At 31.7% G+C, this 24,376-nt stretch overlaps 1 protein-coding gene across 8 annotated transcripts in view; it reads left to right on the plus strand.

Annotated features, from left to right (window-relative positions):
* The window catches only part of LOC129754228 (uncharacterized protein ZK1073.1), a 327,678-nt gene that overhangs the window by 263,454 nt on the left and 39,848 nt on the right, over window positions 1-24,376 (plus strand). For all 8 annotated transcript variants that reach the window (XM_055750150.1, XM_055750151.1, XM_055750152.1 and 5 more), the window contains 2 exons: window positions 23,688-23,751; window positions 23,901-24,018. In XM_055750150.1, coding sequence (XP_055606125.1) covers window positions 23,688-23,751; window positions 23,901-24,018 — 182 coding nt within the window. The remainder of the gene's footprint in view (window positions 1-23,687; window positions 23,752-23,900; window positions 24,019-24,376) is intronic.

Raw genomic sequence — 24,376 nt, forward strand, 5'->3', positions numbered from 1 at the left:
TGATCATTATTTGATAATTAAAACCAAATAGTTCGATTATTAAAAAAACATGCAAATTCTTTTTACCATTATTTAGTTGTCTTACAAGCTAAAATGGTAAAAAGCTTGTAAGACAACTAAATAATGCATGTTTTAGAAGACTGATCCCAAACTTTTGGCCACCACGCCATACTGCGAAGTGATTCCAAACTTTTGGACGATAAATCAAGTAGCTATTTTATTTATTTTAAGTACATTTCAATTTTTTGTTTTTTGCACATATTTAAACAAATGTGTTCGATGAGTATGAAAAATAGATTCGAATATAAATCGAATTTTGAAATTTGCCAACCCCACCCTGAGATGTTCGGGTTTGAAATTGAAGGGCAGTTTATAGAAAATGTCCCAACTTTAAGCTTAGTTTAGGTAATATAAACTAAATAAATACTTCTTGTTAAAAACAGGCAAAGGAGGTTTAACATACGATCTTTCGAATGAAATCAACATAGTTGCAATATGTCATAAGATGGTCGAGATGTCGTTGAACAAAATTTTCAGGTATTTGAGGGCGTGTTTCCAAACTTTTGCTGACAGTGTATATTCATTGTACATTTGGTAAAAAGCCACTAAAAAAATGGGAAGATGCATCAGTTGAGTAGGAGATTTGTCAGAACTAACTTTCAATAATTATTTTCCAGTTTTCAGAATTTGTTAAAAAAAAATTAAATCACGCCGAGCAGCGCACAAACTTCCAATTTTGACAGACTACCATTTTTCTCACAGTTGATAATTTTTCATGAAACTTTGACACAAGCTAGTGAAAACTAAAAACCTTTTATTCACTGAGCATTGAACATTCTACGTGTTTAAGGAAGAGAGATACAGCTATTTTAGTAAAAGTGGGGCAAATTCAAATGACCTCACATATTTGACTGTAACATTGACAAATTTTACGTTTTTCTTTCAAAATTTTATGAGATTATGTGTAAGTTCGATCAAAGCAATCAAAATTAAGAGCCGTTTGACCATGAGGTAGGTTTCGGGGCAACAGGCGATTTCATTCATATGGACGGTTGTATGATTCCATACATCCATAAATACAATCTGTCGGAAAAACTGCACAAGCCATACTATCAATTTCATCTTAAGTAGAACATTGTAAAATTAAAATTTGCATGAATTTAAAGCGTTTTAAGAATGAAAAAATTCCAACTGCAAAGAAGAGAACGCCGAAACGATGAATCCATACCACGGAAAATGTCAACGTTTCTGAAAAAATCTGGCAACACTATAAAAAAAAACAAAACTTATATTAGAAAGTACATTTCTCATGATTGTATCTATTTTAGAAGACAGAATGGAGTTTTGAGTGTAAGAATGAAAGCGACAATTAAATCATTCAACATTTTATTCTTTCTACCTCAAAATTATTTTTTTCTTTGGACATATTTGGGCGTGGTTCTAAAGATAAAAACAAATTAAAATGTCTCAGAATCCCTTTTAAACTTGAGATTCAGTGCAACCCCTTCCCGTTAATAGATTTAGCTCAAGTTTTGACTATGGTCTTCTTATGATTCCCTAAACCCTTTAATGCATGACATTTTATAATTGAGAATATCAGTTATTTATTCAGTGAAATAATAACATTTTAATTCGAATAACCCAACTGAACTGGTTTCTAGTCGTTATTTTAAATTTAAATTTAAATTGCAAAATTGAAAGAAATACGTCAAGTTGATATTAACCAAATTTTGACCGTATCACCCTTTATGTAGTTTGAGGGGGCCAAATGTCAAAGATTAACTTCAAATACCGTAATCCGGGGAAAGATTGATCACTTTTATCAATATTTTTCGATTATTGTGAAAGGGAATGTGGCATGTTTCATATTTTTAAAACCAGTACTAGACTCCTTTGAACGTAAAAAATGGCTGCAGAAATTAATTAGACTATTTTAAATTTGATTTGAAATTCGATATCGTCTCTGTTCAGAATTTGATGCTTTGGGGTGACATTGATCAGTCTCTATTTTGATGGATTTATCGAGTTTTCTTGATCATAATTGATCCAAAACACCTTCATAATATTTCCATATACTTGTTTATCAATTTTACCTTGCTTTTTAACATTTTCTATTAAAATCATTTATAATTGAAAAAATAAGATTGATGCTGTATACATTTAGGGCAAAAATTATAACAATTGCTAAATAGTTTAAGCTTCAAAATATAAATGAAATTTTACCTTCACACATTCTCCTAGGCCCTCCCAATATTTCCATTTTCATTTTTTCTTCAAAGTTAACCATTTGATAGGATTCCTATCCGTTTTTTCAAATACCGGCATACTCTTGGAAAATGTCCTTATTTTTCAAATATAATTTTTCTAATTAAATGTATATTAAAATAGCACTATAACTATACATATATAAAGAAAAAAAAGTTGCTCTTTCACATTCAACAACTTATTTGCCTTTAAATGCGTTTTGCTATCATCAGAAGAGCTGTTTGTTTGCGAGCTTTGGAAAAATAGATATTTTAAAATTTTGAATTTATATTTTTACTAACAGAAATCAAATTTCAAATACAAACCAATTTTTGTCTATTTGATACTCAATTTATAGGCTTTCAAACGTAGGAAGCAGTTTTCAAAAATTCAAACTATAGACTCAGTTTATCTGTGATGATTATTCAAAAAAAGGTTTGTTAAATAATAAGAATTTCTATACCATAGGAAAATTTGTTGCCCTCCATCATTTCCTCATTTTTTTGACTAACTTTGATCAAAAAAAGTTATAGGAAATGTAAAACTTAATGAATTATAAAACTTTCGATTCGAAATTTACAACGATTTTTTTTTCTTGATTTTTGATGAGTAATTCCTAGGTTTTGACCAAAAATAGCCCGAACGTACTAAAAAAATTCTGGCAACCTTATGGTAGATGCTAAAATCTCTTCGATCCACTCATTAACGTCTGGAGGTTTTAGAGGGCTAAATTTGAGGAATGCGAACCCTGAGAAATGCTAGGCCAGCGTTGCGGGTATCGAGTTTGTCCAATACCTGCTCCTATAGTTTTCAACTGAAACTCCCAATACTGACAGAAAGGCTTCAAAAAAGCAATGTGAAATTTAGAAAACTCTTGAGAACAAAATATTCAAAAAAAAACCAAAGAACGTCCCTTTTCTTGGAAAAAAAATTCGCATTTTTTTCATACAAAATTTCGAATCAAAATTCGGGTACCCAAATCTCATTTTAAAAAATCTGCAACAATATTACATTCCTTTTAACCAAACAGGCAGCTTTTTGAATTACAGGGTATCCATATTTTCATCATCAGCTGCCTCAAATTGTTAGTACGGTATCAGTAGCTATTTTACATAAATGCACGAAATTGTCTACATGCTTTAATAATCTTAAATCAAAAGTTTTCTTACAGTTTATTCAGATTTCTTTGAAGTGTTTTTTTTTTCTTTAGAAGAGTTACTTGAACGTTTTCGACAACCAAATCGTATTCCATTGGAGTTAACGCGTACGCGCGTATGTTCAAAGTCTTTTTTTCTTTAATATTTTTCTGAGATATCAGACAGCTAATAAGTACATAGGTATTTAATGACATGGAAAACTTTGAAAAGACGAATTAATTCTCTTGAACGACTTTTATTTTTATTAAATTCCCCTATCGACTGGTTCTTTAAGTTGTAAAGATTTTCTGCGTTTTCAGGAAAACTGAAAACGCCAAAATTCTTTACAGCGATGTTTATTTGTTCAGGATTTAAAAATAATTGAAAATTTCTCAACATTTCTTTAATTCAAAATTTTTAATTCCATCAGTTTTCTCTGGTTTGGTTCATATTGGGCTGTCTTATATAATCCTAAAGAATACAAAAAATATCCCAGAACTCATTGAATTATCTCTCAACCAGTCAACAAATCATTCCCCAACAATACCGAACTTGAACAGCAGAAAAAGACCGTCTTGAAACATGAGATAAATTTGAATAGCGATGATGATAAAAGAAATCGAGAAGCAAAATACCGCTTCGATAAGTTTTCTTTTGGTTTTTTTTTTGCTCTCTTCATATTATGATCTTTACCTTCAAGTGACCGAACAAAAACCATAGAACGACAGACAGAGAGAGAGATAGAAGATTTGCAAGAGAAAAATTTAATCTATCTTCTAAAGTTTGTTTTCTGATAAAACAGCCCCGGAAAATAAGAGAACAGGAAGTCGATGAAAATTTCCCGAGCAGCCACGTTGGGGTTTTTCTTTATCTTCATTTTCAGCCCACTAAATCTCAAGACTTGAGAGGTTGGTTTTTTCGTTCTTTTGCTCACACACAAGCGAAAAAAAAAACAACTTATCTAAAGCTCTGCGTTGCTTCTGCTGCTGGTCGGTATATTTTTCAGCTCAACTTGTCGTTGAAAGGTTTTTGCCATTCATAACGGAAGTTGTGTGGTTTATATAGGCTTGTTGAAATTGTTCGTTCGCATAACAATCTTGTTTATGTTGTTCGAAAAGTTTCCATTCACTCCCGTTAAATCTCTGGATGGGATTTGAGGTAGTGATTATATGGTTTTTATATAAATGCTCGTGGGATTTTTTTGGCACAATAAATAGTTCATATCTTGTGTTTTCCGGAAAAATTGAATGAAGGCTCTTTGATTTACCGCACGCATCGGAAATTGAGTTTTTGATGTTTTTTTTTCCCTAAATTCCCCTACCTTTTCGATTAATTAAGAAAAAAACATGTGAAGATTTATAAATTTAAATCTAAATAAGACTTTTCTTGAGTGATTTTTTTTCGAGGAATCAAACTAAGGCTCTTTGAGCCACCGCACGCATTAAAAATAGAGTTATGGCTGTTTTATCCTCAATTTCTTAACATTTTTTAATTAATTCATAAAAGGCTTGTTCGGACTTCAAATCAAATGAGACCTATCTTGAGTGTTTTTTTCCGTGGAATTGAATGAAGGCTGTTTGAGTCACCACACGCATCGGGAAATGGATTTTTTTCTGTTTTACTTTCTATTGCCCTAAAGTTTTCAATAAAAGGGTTGATTCGCAATATTCGAGTTTTCATCCGATTACCATCAAATTCTCAGGGATTGAAAAATAACTTTTAAACTTCATTTTACCGTTTTACTCGTATTTTATTTACAGTCCATACACAAATGCCCGCACCTTGGCCTTAACTCCGGCCATAAGATTCTGCACAACCTGTGAATCAACCGTTTTTTTTTTTTTGCATGTAAATCCATACTTTCTTCGGTTCCTCGACTGTCCGTTAATCGTGTCCTGGGTCACGAAAGGTGCACTCCGCTTCCCGCACTTGTAGATGACTTGCCAAACCAGAAATTTAATCGCAAATTTGGACATCTTCTGAGTGCGGACATGCCAAGGAAAAGTCCAGCGTTTCGAACTTTTCCTTGGCCGTGAAAAACAGGTGGCCGGGGATCTGTTTGAAGTCGATCTTCACATATGTTTCGTCGTCCATGATGAAGCATTCAACTTTCGTCAGCACGTTGAGGTACAACTTCCTGGCACGGATTTTGGCGGACTTGTTCTGCTTCTCGATGCGATTAGTGGCCTTTTGTACCTTGAACGTTCGCAGTCCAGCCTTAGTTAAGGCCTTCTGGACAAAACTTTGGCTTAGGTGCAGCTTCTTAGCCACATCCAGAACGGAGGCGTTCATGTTTCGGTTGAAGGCCCCAACTACGTGGTTTTGATTTTTTGTGTTGTACGGAATACTATTTCCTTCACTTCTGGGCTTCTGATCGGTGGTCAATCGTTCCTCGAACCGCTTAATCCCTTGCGACACCGTAAATTTCGCGATTCCCAACGTTTTAGCGATGGAACGATGGAGAGATCCTTGTTCTCGTGATGAATGTGCAAGATTTTATCACGCACGAAATGTTGTTTTGACTCTATTTCCGCGAGTTTTGATCACAGTACTTTAAAACTTGCAAGATGTAAACAATGCACTATGAACTAAATCCACCAAAATTTTCATTAAATTCTACTCAACGGTTGAAAAGTTAGAGCAATTTCATAGTGTTCGGACTTGAAAAATGTCCTCCACATAAGACTGGTCTTGTGTTTGTGTTTTTTTTTCGAGGAATCGAATGAAGGCTACTAGAGCTCCCACACGTATCAGAAAAAGAAGTTATGGCTTAACTATTTGAAAAAGTATTTGAGTTATGGCTTAACTATTTGAAAAATGTGATAGAATTGGGGGTAAAAACAACCATAGTTTCATTTCTGAAGCGTAATTCAAGGAAAAAATCACTCTTGATATGTTTCATTTGGTTTAACATTTTCAAGTCCCAGTATGCGTTATTCTGAAATAATTGGAAAATTTTGTGGAATTAAGAGAAAAAAACAACCATCATTCCATTCCATTCCATTCCGTAAGCTTGTGCGGCGTCTAATAAAAATTATGTTCAATTGATTTTCAAGACATTTTCACTGTAGAAAAGTATATTTTCATAGATTTTGTTCATGTAGAAGGAAAGATATTGAATTTCTTCGGAGTTCATACACTTTGTGGATTGGTTCAATTTTTAAAATAATCAGTATAGGTACTAGAAAAAAAACAATACTTTCTTTTGTGAATTCTTAGTTTTCGTTCGATGGAAAAATTGTGTAGGAAAAAATTATAAATCTGAAAATTTCACCAAAAATAGTTAGGAACATGAAAAATCGTCACCCCTTGGGTTCTGAAGGCCTCATATGGGTTAAGCAAATGGTATAATGGTAAAATAACATTTCTTACCTTCAAACTTTCTAAAACTATTTACAAATCATAATTTTTGGTAGCGTTAATCTTTTCTTGCATTCTTTTTGCCCTATTGTTAAGGACTTTCAGAAGTATTAAGCCACCAGATGTTAAGGTTTGGCAATAATCTTTTGAAGATTATGGAAAAGGGCCAATCAAGTGTTACTGGGCGCGAAAGCGATGAAATTAAGTTAATGAACAAGATAAGTGAGCATTGGCTACCGTAGGAGCGAAGGAGGGAAGAAGAAAGTTATACAAAATATCCCGAGAAAAGTTACCAGAAGTTCGAGATCTGGAAATGTCCAATCTTTTGGTCCAATATGAAGTGCTGGAGATAGAGCGACTCTAGCGTTGTGCAAATTTGTTTCGATTACCATGCGGTTTGTATCTGGATTGCAGTATCGGCAGTGAGTTTTGGGTTTGAGTCCCATGATCTGCCGATGGGTAAGATGTGCCATATCATAAAACTGTAATAATTGAAACTTTCGATCAGTTGCCAGCTGGCCAGGTATATACACGGATGCCGGAATACCTGTAGTAAATATATAGCACTACAAATGTTATAAATTTTCAACTGGTTGTGTATCTGATTGATTTGTTCTCCCAAAATATACTTTCATGTACACGTATTACATTCACTTCATAACAGTTCACACGAAATCATGGTATCGGGTATAGTGTATGTTGCATTTGAGATTTTATGATTAATTGATGTTATCTAAAAATGCATGTGAGCACTTACTTTGATAAAACTGCGGTGAATCCGTGCACCCATGATGGATTATCTACATACATACATACATACAGATGTTAAGGTTTGGCAATAATTGTCCTAAGATTCGATTAACATTTTTGTTTTATATTTTAATTTTTTTTCTTTTATAACATGATAAAGCAAAGTAAATCATGATTTGATAATCATCATATCATCATGTCTATTGGCATGATTTATCAATTTAAACATATATTTAAATTTCATTTACATGGGGAAAATATTTTCCAAAACCCAAAATTCTACAATCGCAGAGTAAAATAGTTAATTTTCCCAACTCTTCTAACGAAATTCCAAGTAGTCTGATTTAAAAACTGTAAAATTCATAAACATATTCGGACAAAGAAGGATATTTCGAACACACCCCTGTGGTTATAGTTTGTAAATAACCAAAATAGTAGAAGTTTGTTAAAACTCAAGTTAAAGAAGATAATAGAACTCAATAAATAAAGCTTATTTTGCAAAAATTTACTTTACCTCAATTGATATATGGTTTATAATTCAATTAAAAAAAATACATTGAATTTGAATGTTGTACTCCTAAGGAAATTTAGTATCAAAAGTAAAAACGACACCAAATCTAAAAACCAAATCGTCCCAAAAAAAACATAAAGAAAAGAATTGAAATGCTCTATTTCATAACACTCATCATTTAGAACTTCCGTTTCGCGAACTGTGGACACCAGCAAAATCATCGGCAATGAATTGACACTTCTTCAAACGTTTAAGCAATTATCTGAAAATTTATGAGATTTGATGAATAATCTGAAGTCAAGCAAACTTTCTTCTTCTAATATTGAACTTTTTTTTTCTAAATATTGTCAAAAACTTGCAACAAGAAGCAGTAATTTTTTTCGATTCTGTCTTTTAATGCATATATCTTTTTTAATTGTTAATCGTTAATTTAAAAAAGAGCCTGATATTACAACATTCTCGCATTAATATAATTAATTTTAAAATTTTGTTTTTTATATCTTTGAAATGTTCTAGAGCTTTGCCAAAACGGGCTCAAATTTTCAAAATAACACTTTTTTCAGGTTTTCTTGAAAAGACATCTGACAGAAAAAAAGTAATTTAATGTGTTAGACCAGTGCACAGTGGTTCGACAGGGCAAAAAGTGGAACTTTTTTCGTAGCGCCTCTGTCTTTCATCTTATGTCTTCAGTGTCTTCGGAAAATTTGCTTCTTCAAACATGTTTCATAACTTGAAAGCATCAAAAGTTAGTCAAATTCCATTATAAAAAAATTGAAAATTCTAACTTTTTTATTTCAATAGATGGAGCTTTACTTTACTTACTATTGAAAAAAAATTGCTTTCGAATTTGTGGACAGATCAACTAGGAGGGAAGATGGGCGGTCGATCCGAAGACGATTAGATTCGAATGGTTTATCTTGGACCGGGAAAAGTGACCAATTATAAGAAGCGAAACTTACAACTCTACCTTTCAAAGCTTTGCTAAGGTTTTTCAGCTAAGTATTATTTTACTCTTATTGTTTTCGCTTGTTATTATATTCCGATAGGTGATTTTTAGAATATTTATTTAAAAATATTCATGATAGCTGTAATACCAATCAAGTCGGAGATAAGTTCAATTTACAAACACTCAGCATTTTTTTTTCCAAATAACATTCGGTGACGTCGTACAGATATAATAAACTGGAAAATTCTAATTTTGATTTTAGGAGAAGATGAGGAGGAGGAGATTTAACTAGATTGTGTCATTTCGCAATGCAAAAATCAATATCGGTAACAGCTATTAGTTGCACAGTTTACACGGCTTGCATTATCTCTGAAGGAATTTCCACAATCGTTTGCGTTTGCATTATTTTTCTGGGATTCTTTGAGTAAATCAGTTGATTTTTAAGTTTGAAGAGGATACATTTTGTTCTGTTTTCTTAAGTTTTTTTTTAACAATCAAGTTACGTTGTGATAGTACTTATCGACCGCATACCCAATTCTAATGAAAGACTGACGTTTCAAAATAAACATTGCTGCATAATAAGTCAAATTTATTATGACAGAGTGCATACGAAAATAAACTGACTGTGCATTGTATAGTTGATTTAAAGGAGTTTGGTACAAGAATTTTCATAAAGGTGGATGAAAACTGGTGCTTTAAATCTAGAGACGTTGAGGCGGCTAAATTTTTTTTCTGAAGATTTGCGTGAGGATTAAATTTTTGTTTTATGAGAGATTTTTCTCTATATGCATTTGTCCCTGTTTAACATTTTCGAATCTAGAAATTTTAACATGGAGGATTTTTTTCGCCGTTATTATTAGGAATGCAATGAATTCAAAAAAATCTTTTATAAGCCGAATAGTTTTTTCCATTAAGTTTGTACATTTTCGGGAGTTAAGGTTTTTCAAAGAATAAGATACAATAAGGAATCAAACGATTTTTTTTGCCTTTCTAACAGAAAGGTTTGGTTATCGGTCGATTTGAGAGATCATTAATTATGGGTCTTAGACATACCTTTATAGGTACCTATCGACTCAGCTCGACGAGTTCTGTTGATGTCCGTGGATTTGTATGTGCCATTTTAAAAATGTCTAGAACGTTTTTGCGAAACTGGGCTGCACAATTAAAATGATTTTAGTCTCAAAAGAATGCATTTTTTTTTCTACACAACCCTTTCAAAAACGGGAAAAAAACAAAATAGTTGAAACCGTTTTCTTTACCAAATACATATCATACTTATTATGGCATAAAAAAAAGTTGCTAGTGGCGCCTCGAAGCAGCAGCACCAGCAATCATTTATAAATTGAAGATAATCAAAATAAAAAAATAATATTTTTATTAACTCGAGAATTGAACCAAAACCCTTCAGATCCCAAGTTGCAAGCGCTATCCAATAAACCATCGGCACGCTTGATTGAAAGCGGCTCAAACTCAAATAGGTAAAAGGCATTACTAAGACGCACCGTGGTCTGGGCAGTTTCTCAGTCTGCTGGGGCAAATACGGCAACAGTGTTTATATCTTACACTTCTTGCTTTTCAATGCAGCAAATGGCGGATGGGCGTTTCCTTCAGAGTCCGCCATGCCTATAGACATTATAATTTCATTTATGAAATTATAGTGTCTAAAGCCATGCCGGGTGTCAACAAAATGCAGAGCCGTACAGGAAACTGCGTTGGGGGGGAATTTACATGAAGATCTTATGACCCTCGTTTTTTTTTACCCGTGTTGAAGAATGAATTTATGTTTTTTTTTCATTTCTACATACTCATACATAATTTAGATTCAATTTCAGATGCAGAATTCAGATTCAGTTTTCAAATTCAGGATACAGGTTTAGGAATCAGAATTCAGGATTCAAAATTCAGAATTCAAAATTCAGATTCAGAACTCATATTCAGATTCAGAATTTAGATTCAGAATTCAGATTCAGAATTCAGATTCAGAATTCAGATTCAGAATTCAGATTCAGAATTCAGATTCAGAATTCAGATTCAGAATTCAGATTCAGAATTCAGATTCAGAATTCAGATTCAGAATTCAGATTCAGAATTCAGATTCAGAATTCAGATTCAGAATTCAGATTCAGAATTCAGATTCAGAATTCAGATTCAGAATTCAGATTCAGAATTCAGATTCAGAATTCAGATTCAGAATTCAGATTCAGAGTTCAGATTCAGAATTCAGATTCAGAATTCAGATTCAGAATTCAGATTCAGAATTCAGATTCAGAATTCAGATTCAGAATTCAGATTCAGATTCAGAATTCAGATTCAGAATTCAGATTCAGAATTCAGATTCAGAATTCAGATTCAGAATTCAGATTCAGAATTCAGATTCAGAATTCAGATTCAGAATTCAGATTCAGAATTCAGATTCAGAATTCAGATTCAGAATTCAGATTCAGAATTCAGATTCAGAATTCAGATTCAGAATTCAGATTCAGAATTCAGATTCAGAATTCAGATTCAGAATTCAGATTCAGAATTCAGATTCAGAATTCAGATTCAGAATTCAGATTCAGAATTCAGATTCAGAATTCAGATTCAGAATTCAGATTCAGAATTCAGATTCAGAATTCAGATTCAGAATTCAGATTCAGAATTCAGATTCAGAATTCAGATTCAGAGTTCAGATTCAGAATTCAGATTCAGAATTCAGATTCAGAATTCAGATTCAGAATTCAGATTCAGAATTCAGATTCAGAATTCAGATTCAGATTCAGAATTCAGATTCAGAATTCAGATTCAGAATTCAGATTCAGAATTCAGATTCAGAATTCAGATTCAGAATTCAGATTCAGAATTCAGATTCAGAATTCAGATTCAGAATTCAGATTCAGAATTCAGATTCAGAATTCAGATTCAGAATTCAGATTCAGAATTCAGATTCAGAATTCAGAATCAGAATTCAGATTCAGAATTCAGATTCAGAATTCAGAATCAGAATTCAGATTCAGAATTCAGATTCAGAATTTTTGTAAATTTATTTTCGGCATATCGGTGAAAAATTTAGATTCATGGAGAAAGAATATCAGAATTAAAAATTGATGAAGCTGGATGTTGCGAGGTAAAGTATGGTGTACGTTAATAAATTTTCCTTGCAAAAATGTTCTTTCGCTCTTTTCATCATCCGTAAAATTTCTCCTCACTTTATCAATTTTCAATTCTGGAATTGTTTCTCCAAGAATACCAATTTGCACAGTTTTTGATAAATTTGCGATGACTTAAAGATCATTACGCATGAAAACACGATTTTGTTTTGTGAAAACTTTTTTTCACAATTTTTCTGAAATTAAGTTTGCTGCATACTTTTAGGGGTAAAACCATACTATTAAAAGTTGTAAAATCCGAAATCATAAAAAAAAATTTGGATGAAAGAAATTTCAATGTTGAAAACCGTGTGATGCAAAACAATCAAAATGAGATTTACAAGATTAAGAATTCAATGAGATTTACAAGATTAAGAATTCAGATTCAGAATTCAGATTCAGAATTCAGATTCAGAATTCAGATTCAGAATTCAGATTCAGAATTCAGATTCAGAATTCAGATTCAGAATTCAGATTCAGAATTCAGATTCAGAATTCAGATTCAGAATTCAGATTCAGAATTCAGATTCAGAATTCAGATTCAGAATTCAGATTCAGAATTCAGATTCAGAATTCAGATTCAGAATTCAGATTCAGAATTCAGATCCAGAATTCAGATTCAGAATTCATATTCAGAATTCAGATTCAGAATTCAGATTCAGAATTCCGATTCAGAATTCAGATTCAGAATTCAGATTCAGAATTCAGATTCAGAATTCAGATTCAGAATTCAGATTCAGAATTCAGATTCAGAATTCAGATTCAGAATTCAGATTCAGAATTCAGATTCAGAATTCAGATTCAGAATTTAGATTCAGAATTCAGATTCAGAATTCAGATTCAGAATTCAGATTCAGAATTCAGATTCAGAATTCAGATTCAGAATTCAGATTCAGAATTCAGATTCAGAATTAAGATTCAGAATTCAGATTCAGAATTCAGAATTCAGATTCAGAATTCAGATTCAGAATTCAGATTCAGAACTCAGATTCAGAATTCAGATTCAGAATTCAGATTCAGAATTCAGATTCAGAATTCAGATTCAGAATTCAGATTCAGAATACAGATTTAGAATTCAAATTCAGAGTTCAGATTCAGAATTCAGATTGAGAATTCAGATTTAGAATTCTGATTAAGAATTTGGATTAAAGATCAACCTGGAATTTGAAATTGGAACTTATATTCAAATATTAGACTAAGTGTTGTAACTCAAAATTCAAACTTTAGAATCAGAATAAGATTTCAGATTTAGTTTACAGAATGAGATTAATCATTTAATAGTCATATTACTTTCCCCTCCTTTTGTGGGAATTTTTCCTCTATGCATGGTTGAGCTCTAAAAAAGGTATCATGCTAGGGCACGCGTCACGGCTATCCATCAATATTGTAGTTGGTTTTACTTATTCAGTAAAAAAAAAGCATAAAAAAACAGTAAGATTCGAACCGTGACCAGCAACGTGAAAGTTCTGGTTGCTACCACGGCACCATTTCAGCGTGTTATAAATCTTGGAAATTCTACTGTTTAAATACCATTCTTTCCATACATAAAATGAGCTCCTTACATACCAGTTCGCTTTTCCCCAAAAAAACGTATCAGGCATCATTTTTTTATATTGAGATTGGAATTTTTCGTGTTTGAATATCTGAAATCATACTTATATGATTCAGAGGGAAGGAATCTATCATGTATATTCTATATTATTTTATATATTTCCAAATATAATTTAAACTCTGTTAGAAAGGCTCCAATCCACTGTTAAGTGTATTAAATCGGGTTTTTTCAATGAAACTGTTTGTTGATTCAATTATATTCGTTACAAATAATTTTTGCAATTATGAAGAGGTTGTAGTAGATATTAATGCTACATTAAAGTAATCATATCAGAACATTGACAAGCTGTTGCACGAAAATAAACAAAATTGTCCAACATATTTTGAATTATTATTTGATCCTGTTTTCTCAGTAAAAAAAACTCCTAACATAACTTTGTCTATAAAAATATTTCAATTCTAAAATGCTTCTTATTAATGACGTTGATCGAAGAAATATTTCATCTCAGGTTAGTAACAAAAATATTGATCCAATGTGTATTCTGATATTTGCTTATACATTCCATCCAAACCAGATAACTAGTATGAGGCTGAGATCAGAGAAGTATTAGGAATTTAATAAAATGACTGTAATATCAATTCAGCTTCTATAAAACTATGATTTTATCATTTAAGGAAAAAGAATAATATTTTGAATGAAAATATTGCGATAAAATGGCTGATAATTAGATGTTTTTAAAAGTATCATGAAAAACGAAAAAATGTGGTTATGAGTTAGGATTGTACTTGTGGCAGTTCAGGTATTTCCATTATACAACAATTTCAAGAATACAATTTCAAAAACTAAATCACACTTGTCAAAAGTGTTTCTCGATTATATCCTTCCATCCATACTCCAATACAAAATTGTTTGCTAGGATGCAGAGGTGACCTCGGTCCTAAAGCGCAAAGTTATATCTTTCATCCCTTTCAATATTTTTCCTAACTATCAATTGATTACTAGCATGTGGCCGGCGCCGATATTGATGTTCAAAGAGAGAGCATCAGTTTTGTACAATGAGAATGAGCTACTAATCCCAAGTACCATTCTTTTGACCTTTGTACAAAATTGATGGCCTCGGTCAATCACGGAGTAGCAACCATTGGCGATGTGGAACTTGTTCTACTGAGCCACGCCTGCGATCATGGTTTTCGAAATGCATTTTGTAAAGAAAAAAGAGAGTTGAATTATTATATCATTATTTAACAATTGAAAATATCTGTTTCAGACGTGAAATTTATTTAGTACTAGCTGATCCCATACGAACTCCGTTTCTCTTTCAACTTGGAATATGTCATGAACAGTTTGTATGAAAGTCAATTGCCGAACATTTTCCAGATGCACTTCCGAATTCATTGTTAAGTAATAATTGCAAAAATATTGGACGATTACTTTTTTTGTCGTCTGCTACTAAATTTAAAATCAGGAATCAGTTGACCGTGCGAAAAACCCCCGTCTATAAATTGTGACGCAATTATTGTCAAAAAGTTAAACCCCTTTCGATGGCCTCTTATACAATCTTTGATATCTGAAATTGATTGCCTTCCCTCAAAACTGCCGTGTACAAATTTTCAAAGAAATCCATTGCATAGTAACGTCAATATGGCTAAAACAGTGAAAAATTGATTCACATGGACGACCCCTTTCGTCGACCCTTGGCAAAACATTTTGACATCTGAAATCGATTGCCCGTCCCTCAAAACTACCGTGTGCAAATTTTCATTCCAATCCGATGTCAAATAACGACGATATTTCAAAAATATTGAATGGTTAATATGGACGACCCCCTTTGCCGGCCCCTTAAACTGAATTTAATACCTGAAAACAATTGCTCGTCCCTCAAAACCCTCGTGTACCAATTTTCATCTGAATCCGATGTATAATAACGACAATATCGCATTAACAGTGAATATATAATATGGACGACCCCTTTGACAGACCCCTGTTTTTAATTTGGATAAGTGAAATCCATTGTTTGTCCCTAAGAACTCCTATGTGCAAATTTTCATCCCAATCCGATGTATAAAAACGTTAATATCACTAAGATATTGAAAAGTGTATATGGACGACCCCTTTTGCCGATCCCTTACACTGAAATTGATACCTCGAATCGATTGCACGTCACTCAAGACTATCGTGTACCAATTTTCAGCTGAATATGATGTATAATAACGCCAATATCGCAAAAACAGCGAACAGTTAATATGGACGACCCCTTTGGCTGACCCCTTACACAAAATTTGACACCTGAAATCAATTGCCCATCTTTCAAAACACTCATGCGCAAATTTTCAACATGATCCGACGAAAATTAACGTCAATATCGCGAAAACAATATTTGTCTTGTATGGACGACCCCCTTCAGAAGGGGTCATCCGAAAATCTGAAAACATTTTTCATCTTTCCTGGTCCTAATGAGCATCCATGCCAAATTTCAGCTCTCAGCTCTTAAGACGGCTGAGTCTATAGAGGACAAACAAACAAACAAACAAACATACAGAAATTGCTTTATATATATATATATATATATATATATATATATATATATATATATATATATATATATATATATATATATATATATATATATATATATATATATATATATATATATATATATATATATATATATATATATATATATATATATATATATATATATATATATATATATATATATATATATATATATATATATATATATATATATATATATATATATATATATATATATATATATATATATATATATATATATATATATATATATATATATATATATATATATATATATATATATATATATATATATATATATATATATATATATATATATATATATATATATATATATGTATATATATATATAGATTGATTGATATTGGAGCATTTCGGGTTCAATGATTCAGGTGAATGAGAGTAGTCTATCAAGCTAAGCTAAGCTAAGATGGAGCTTTACTTTACCTACTCTATCTCTTTTCAGAGCAGAGTTGTAAAGATTTTCCTATGAAAGTTATTTAAAAATTTAGTTTTTTAAACTTAACTATAGTTAGATGAGGATTTACATGATTAAGAAGTTCTGAACATTTGTTAGGGCATTCAAATCACACGTTTAGGGACCGAATGTCAAAAAGGTCCTTAATAAAAAAAAAAATCACACGTTTTTCACAAAGTTTCAACATTCTACGACGTTTCCTAGCCAACTCATTGCAACTTTAGGTTTTATTTTTACTCAATTTCACGAGCATTCATTGCAAAAACGTGCAAGTGGATTTTTTAAACTAATAAACAACATTGAAGCATGAACTGACTGCAACAAATTGATTTTGGAACCATTTGTCTACACGCGCTCATATTTGAACAAAACAAGCATATATTTGATGTGTTTTACGCGTTTCCATACAAAAAATGGAAAAAATTGATTTCCAGGCTACGCAGATGCTTCGCAGAACGAAAGCAGAAGGCAGTTGAAAATAATTTTTGAATGGAAACACGCAAAACACATCAAATGTATGCTTGCTGTGTTCAAATATGAGCGCGTGGGGACAAATGACGCCAACACCAATTTGTTGCACTCAGTTCAAGCTTCAACGTGGTTTATCAGTTTCAAAAATCCACTTGCACGTTTTTGCAATAAACGTACGTGAAATTGAGTAAAAATAAAACTGGGTTCAAGTCCTACCGGGAGACAAGGCGAATTTTTTTCGCATGTTTTTCAATATCGATTTTTTCTTATCTAGTCCCTGAAATTTCATCTAAGTTGGATTCGTTTCTCTACATAAAACTTGAAGTTGCAATAAGTTGGCTAGGAAACGTCGTAGAATGGTGAAAATGGTGTAAAACGTGTGATTTGAATGTCCTAACAAATGTTCAGAACTTCTTATTCATGTAAATTCTCATCTAACTATAGTTCAGTTTAAAAAACTAACTTTTAAATAACTTTCCAAAGAAAACCTTTACAACTCTGCTCTGAAAAGAGATAGAGTTTTGATGTTTTCAACCAAATTTCATATTTTTACGTATTCTACAACTTTGTAGCATAAAGTAAAGCTCCATCTATTGAAATAAAAAAGTTAGAATTTTCAATTTTTGTTTATAGTGGACTTTGACTATCTTTAAATACTTTCAAATTATGTAGCATATTTAAAAGAACAAATGTTCTCAAGACACTTAGGAGATTAGATGAAAGAAAGAGGCGCTAGGAAAAAAGTTTCACTATTAGCCTTTCGGCACTGTGGTCCGAATTGGCAGAGCCAAATTGATAGGAACTTTATTCATGCTTTGTTTAGAAATAGAAATTGTTCCAACAGAACTGGTATTTAGACACAAGAGCTAATATAATACTTGCTTTAATTGTGAATCAAATTTGTTTATCAGTATATTCTTCTTATTTTGAACTCTGTTGAAACAATTTCTATTCATATACAAAGCATAAATAAAGTTCCTATCAATTTACAACATTCTGTGTGATAATTTTTTATTTTGTGAAAGAAAAAACCAAAAATACATTGATTAAGATGTTTTCCATACAAACATCCGTCCAAAAAAGAATGAAATCGTCTGTTGAGCGATAATGAACCTCATTTTCTACCCGGCACTATTTTTGATCACGTTAATCGATTTCTACGAAACTTGACCTGGTTTTAGCTCAAACATTTCTACATCTTTTGACTAATTTTCAAGATTTGTCAATGAAAGCTGTCAAAGATACAGCAAAATTAGTGAAGCAACTCCAAATTTCCCTTTTTTACGGGAATAGTCGTATCTTTGTTACCAGTCATTGTACAGTCTTCAAATTTTGTAGAACGTTAGTTGGATAGTTGAACTAGATTGTGTGAAAATTTCATGAAAAAATATCAACCGAGAGAGAAATGACAGCTTGTCAAATTTGGAAGTGAGCGCGCAGCTTCACGCGATTTCATTCTTTTTTGAACGCAACTGTATATGAGAAGAGATTTTTTTCTAATACTTCATATCCTTTATTTTGAACTTAAAAAAGTAAATATAAAGTGAGTGTAGAAAAGTTTCCCTCATAACTTTGCTTCCTATTCAACTCTTAGACAATTCCCTCTAGTCTTCTGTTTATCCAGATTAGAAAGTTTAGCATATTGAAGATAATTATTCCGATATTTTCATAAATAATAAAAAAAAATTAAACACAGCAAAATAAATAAGTGTTTTATGCGAAATAATTTTTGAAAGCCATTAAGAAAGTGTTGACTATGAAATTGTTTCCACAGGGCTAGAAGTTGGTCACTTTTTAGTAACTTTGTCACTTTTTTCAGGCTGGTCACTGACAAGTTACCTTTTTTGAAATTTGGTCACTAAAGTCACTATTTCTCTATTAATTTCCTTACAACTGAGCCTATTTTTTTAAGCTTTTTCTACTCATTATTAAAAACAATATATTTTTTCAAGGCACGCGGTATGTATTCATCAGTTTATTCGTTTATTATTTATTTGGAGTGTTATAAATTTTAAAGCTAGAATTTGTTAAAATAAAATTCTCTACTTAATTAAAAACAATCACTCAAAATCTGTACATTGCACTTCAGGTATCAGAATGGGGGTAGGCTTAATAGCGACACGTTATCCAAATATACGGGAAAATATAATTGTTATATGAATATATGCAACGGAATTTATGGTTTGGTTTATGATATTTTTTTGTCGCAAAGTTCGTAATTGATTAAAAACAGTAGGATTCTGTCTGGACACATTTTTTTATAGCTTACTTGTAAATATAGACCCGTTCGTTTTTGGCGACATTCGATTTAGGCACCATTCGATTTTGGCAACATCTGATTTTGACGCATGTGTCAAAATTTAACGGTTTTTATAAGCGACATTACCTTTTAGTTTTTTTCTATAACAGGACCAATATAATTTGGACAAACACCAAAAATACGTTTTTACGTTCAGAAATGGTGATAGAATACAACAACAAAAACAAAAGTTTTTAAAAAAATTATAAAATCATCAAAAATTACAAAAAGATGAAGAATTTAAAAAAAATCAAACAAAATACTAAAAATGACAAAATCAACTTAAAAATGATGAAGAATGACAAAAAAACAAAGATTATATACAAAACAGTAGTGTAAAATACATCAAAAACATGAGAAAAAAACTTGAAAAATTTAAAAAATGGTCGGAAATTGACTTAAAATAACGTTAATGATGATAAAAAGAGTTATTGGTAAAAATAGTAGAAAAAATTTCAGAAAAAAAACGTTCGATTTTGACAAAATTCGATTTTTGCAACACAAAATGTTCGGGCATGTTGCCAAAAACGAACGGGGTCTGTATAGTATATTGACAAGTAAACTACAAGAAAAATGTCCACGCATTCAACATTTTTTATTCAATTACAACCTCTGCGATTAAAAGAAAAAATATTAAAACAGGTTAAACTCCGACAGGAATTCTCTTTACACAGTATACACTCAGGAACACATACAGTATAATGCAAATTATCCCTCGAAGAAGGCCAAGATCGTCGGCCGAAACGTCGGGAAAATTATAAAACTCTGTAACTCGCTTCCTAAAGACTGAAATGCCAATTAAATAATAAGGAACCTAAAAATATCAGCCGTTTAAAATTACCTAAAAAAATACTCTTTCATGAAATGTTCTGTAAATGTAAATCTTAACTCAATTTGAAGTATAATTTTTTAAACTGCTGGTTGAACATGTGTGATTTTTTATTTGCATTTGTTTAGATTTCTTTCATATAACAATTTTGTTCAAAATTATTGGTTTCTGTTAATTTTTTAAGAATTGTTAACTTTTTTTTGATAATTTTACACTTTTTCAACTGTTTTAGTGACATTGTAAAAATTCTGATTTTATTTTAGTTTTCGAAGTCATTTGTTAGTTAGTTTTCGTCTTGGTCTGGTCACTAATTTTACCCTAATTTCACTTCAAAGTAACTATTTTGCCCTACTTTTTTACCGCATGATCGCTTCTAGCCCTGTTTCCATGATTCTGAAATCGAACAGTTAGCGAGAGCCTTAAAATACTCTCACTTCCAAAAAAAGGCAATTATGGAAAGAACAGCTGTAATTTGTCTGATTTTTTTTTTTTGCAGAACCGTGGCTCCAGAGAGTATTGTTATGAAATTGAGAAAGATTGAAAACAGTTCGACCACCTTAGTAGTTGAAACTATGAGTAACGTGATTGTTTTTTTCATCTATCTCGCTTCGTTCAATCATCTTAGCCGAGTGAATAACTGCAATGTGGACCATCAAGCATAAATTCAAGCCCAACAGTAAGAGTTAAATTTCTATTTATGTAATGGGCATGAAACTTCTCCAATGCGACTTGCAATTGATCGAAATATATGAAATGCATTATATACAGCCAAAAAAACTTCAAAACATTAAATTTTTATTGTTGAAATCTATAGAAGACTAGCAGACCCGGTAAACTTCGTCTTACCATGTTAAACTTGGCGTCTATTTCCATTTTTTTTTTCACTGTTTGATTTAAAAAAAAGCATCAAATCTTGAGTTGTTAATCGTCTCGCTTTCTTGAACATGTCCTAGTTTTTTTTTTTTTTAATATATCCATCTTTTCCGTTTGCTCGAATTGTCCCGCTTAATTATATCGGAATCAAATCTAGGAATTTTAACTCAAATCTACGGGTCTTTTCATAAATTATTAAAAAAATCTCTTCAATTAATTTTACATGCATCTTACCTGAATACTTTACATTTCTTTGATTCGGATGATTTGAATATTGCCGAATGGTATCAGATATCAGCTTCCCGTTGCAAATTCGATTTTTTCAGCACTCGTTACCATCAATCTTGGTAAACCTCATGCTAAAAAAAATCCACTCTTTATAACTTGTTCCATAAATAACATATGCTGATTATATCTATGTTTCATTTATTGTATATCATTTAGTTGATTTACTCCGCTTGCTCGAGTTCACTTTAAGGATTAAATCGAAATCAACAAAATTTTTCATTTATTGTAAATTCATTACATATGAAACTTTATGGAAGAAGAATTTTGAATATCGGGAAAACTTTTGGAGCGTTTGCCCAATTATCTGCCCAGCGCAGCACTTTTAGCTCCCGAGTAGCTTTGGATGGTATATTTTTTTAAACTGAAGATATAAAAACATTAGAGAAGATTTTTTACAAACCATTTTCAAGCAGCTTCACTTTCCTCACCTTTGGAAGCATTATAACCATATTTTCATCAAAATCATGTCAAAAAAAAAGTTCGCCCTTTTTTATTTGTTCGTGCAAAAAATGCAAATTGAATCAAGAAGACTTGATTTATTGGGTTATTGTTCAAAGGAGTTTAATTTGGTTTTGAAATGAAAAAATATATGTAGGTTTAAATTTTTTGTTATTCAGCCGAATTACAGCATTTTTATTTTCTTTTTTATCCTTGTCTGATTTAAAATTTTCCTAAACAGTGTTGAAGGTGATTTGCGATTCTATTTAAGATTATGTGATATTTTCAAGATTCAATAACATTTAATTGGAATGCAGGTGTAAACAAATTAAATACATAAAAAAGAACTAATCTTTTAAGGCTACGATGATTTCATGAGTTCACTCTTTTTTCTGGAAATTTTCATGTAAATTTACCTCGACATTTGAAAATTTTAAATATCCGCTTCAGATTTAACACTCGGGATACCCTATCTGACCTTTTTAGAGAATAATTGGTATATGTTTAATGGCTAAAAGGCGCGTTGCCACTTGTTCCACCGTGTGAAATGACAGGAGTTAATATTATTTTCAACACTTTTAGGTCATAATAAAAACTTATCAAAAAAAATTATTCTTCTGGAATATCAATTACAAAAAAAATTTCAGCAAAAAATCGGATCTAAAGTCTCTTCTATGTAGCCAAAATATGTTGAACAAAAACACACATTTATCTGAAGTACGTACTTGAATTATGTGTAAGCAAACAGGGAACCTGTAAACAGTTTTTTGGTGAACTATTTTTAAAAAACGTTAAGTTTATTTAGTCAGATTGTTCATTTGGGCCCAACCATTTATGAATTAAGAAATCATGTATACATTTTTTGTAAATGTTGAACGTTTGCACTTTTTGCATTCGGCTTTTAAATGAACATCAATCCTATATAATCCATTTTAAAGGACAGGCTCTTGTTCAGTTCATGTGTCTGTTCATTTGCAACGGATTTTGTGGTTGTTCTATACATTTAAAGGCGCTTGATACAACTTCTGTGAAGCTCATTTGTACATGTTCGGAAAATATTTCTAGCGTATTGGATTATAAACCAAATCTTTCCACTTTTCTTTTTTCAAAAGTCCGCAAAGAGTCATACCATTATTTCATATGCATCAGTACTAAATTCATATTATTCAGACAGATGATTCAGACAGACAGACAGATTCCTTCTTTAAATAACACGAATTATAGTTTAATTTTTTTAAATCGTTTAAATGGTTTTGATTTGATCGGCAAAATATCAAAATGGATCAAATGTATGCGTCATTCATTACTATGTGCTGTACAAATGATCTAGAAATCAAGAAAAAAAAACACATCTAGGCTTCATATGGCCACCACATGCATTGAAATAATGCTTGGTTGAGAAATGCGCGCCCAAATATTCCCACTAAACAGTATGCTATGCCATAGTAACAAACCTCCTACGACGTTTGCTGGCGACGCCTCAACCATGGAGATGAAAAACAAACCACCCGCCCGGCGCCCAAAGGAAAGAAAATCTTGAAAAAATTGAAGGCCATGACTTTAATTTGATTCAATTTATTACAAATTCAATGATTACGGACAATTGATGCGACTTTTTGTTGTTTTTATTCGATATAAACCGATTCGCATGCCTACAGAATATTCTAAAAATAATTTCATTTGAATCGGTTGGGTCATTTCGGAGGAGTAGTACTACAAACACCGTTACAAGAGAATTTTATATAATAGATATCTGTCAATGAAATATTATGCTTCATGCTTTTTGGAATACCCAATGACCATCACCTTTCTCAATTTTCATTTTCAGGGTGATTTAACGCAACAAGAAAAGCGTGCAGTCTTCCTCACCGTTCACGACTTGGGATGCAATCGTAAGTACACTTTTATTTGTGTCTTCAAGAAACATCTTCTTGGTTGAATTAAAACCATTGTGATATTTTTTTTTATTTGTGTCTTCAAAACAAGTCTCCTTATAGTTGTATTTTGACAATTTTGACATTTTTTTTTAATTTTAAACCAGATGCATCCTTCGAAGAGTTCGTGAACAGTGCGTGCATGATCGAAATCAAAGAACGATCCTGCTTCATCCACATCGACGTTCCAGGACACGCAGACAATGCACCGAATCTACCAGATAGGTAAGTGAAAGAATTTTCGACGTCGATTTATTTGCTATCACTTATGTTCGGTAAGTTCAAATTTATTTTTATCGTCAGGATGTAATGAATGATATGTCTATATCACAAACAAAAAAATCAACCTACACTTAAAGATTAGTTTATGGGCTACCAATACCAAAAAAGACATTTCAAACCTTATCTTTCGATCTTTTAGCAAATAAAAAATCTACGAAAAAAAAAGAAATGCTCAAACACAAAAAAGTTTCCCCTTAGAATTGAATTTACTTTAGCCATTTCATTCTCGAACGTGTCAATCCATCATCACACATCGTGTTCTAAGTCGATCGGTGAATCGAAAACTTTCTCCATCGACCGT

This window comes from Uranotaenia lowii, chromosome 3 (genome assembly GCF_029784155.1).
Source record: "Uranotaenia lowii strain MFRU-FL chromosome 3, ASM2978415v1, whole genome shotgun sequence".
Taxonomy (NCBI): domain Eukaryota; kingdom Metazoa; phylum Arthropoda; class Insecta; order Diptera; family Culicidae; genus Uranotaenia; species Uranotaenia lowii.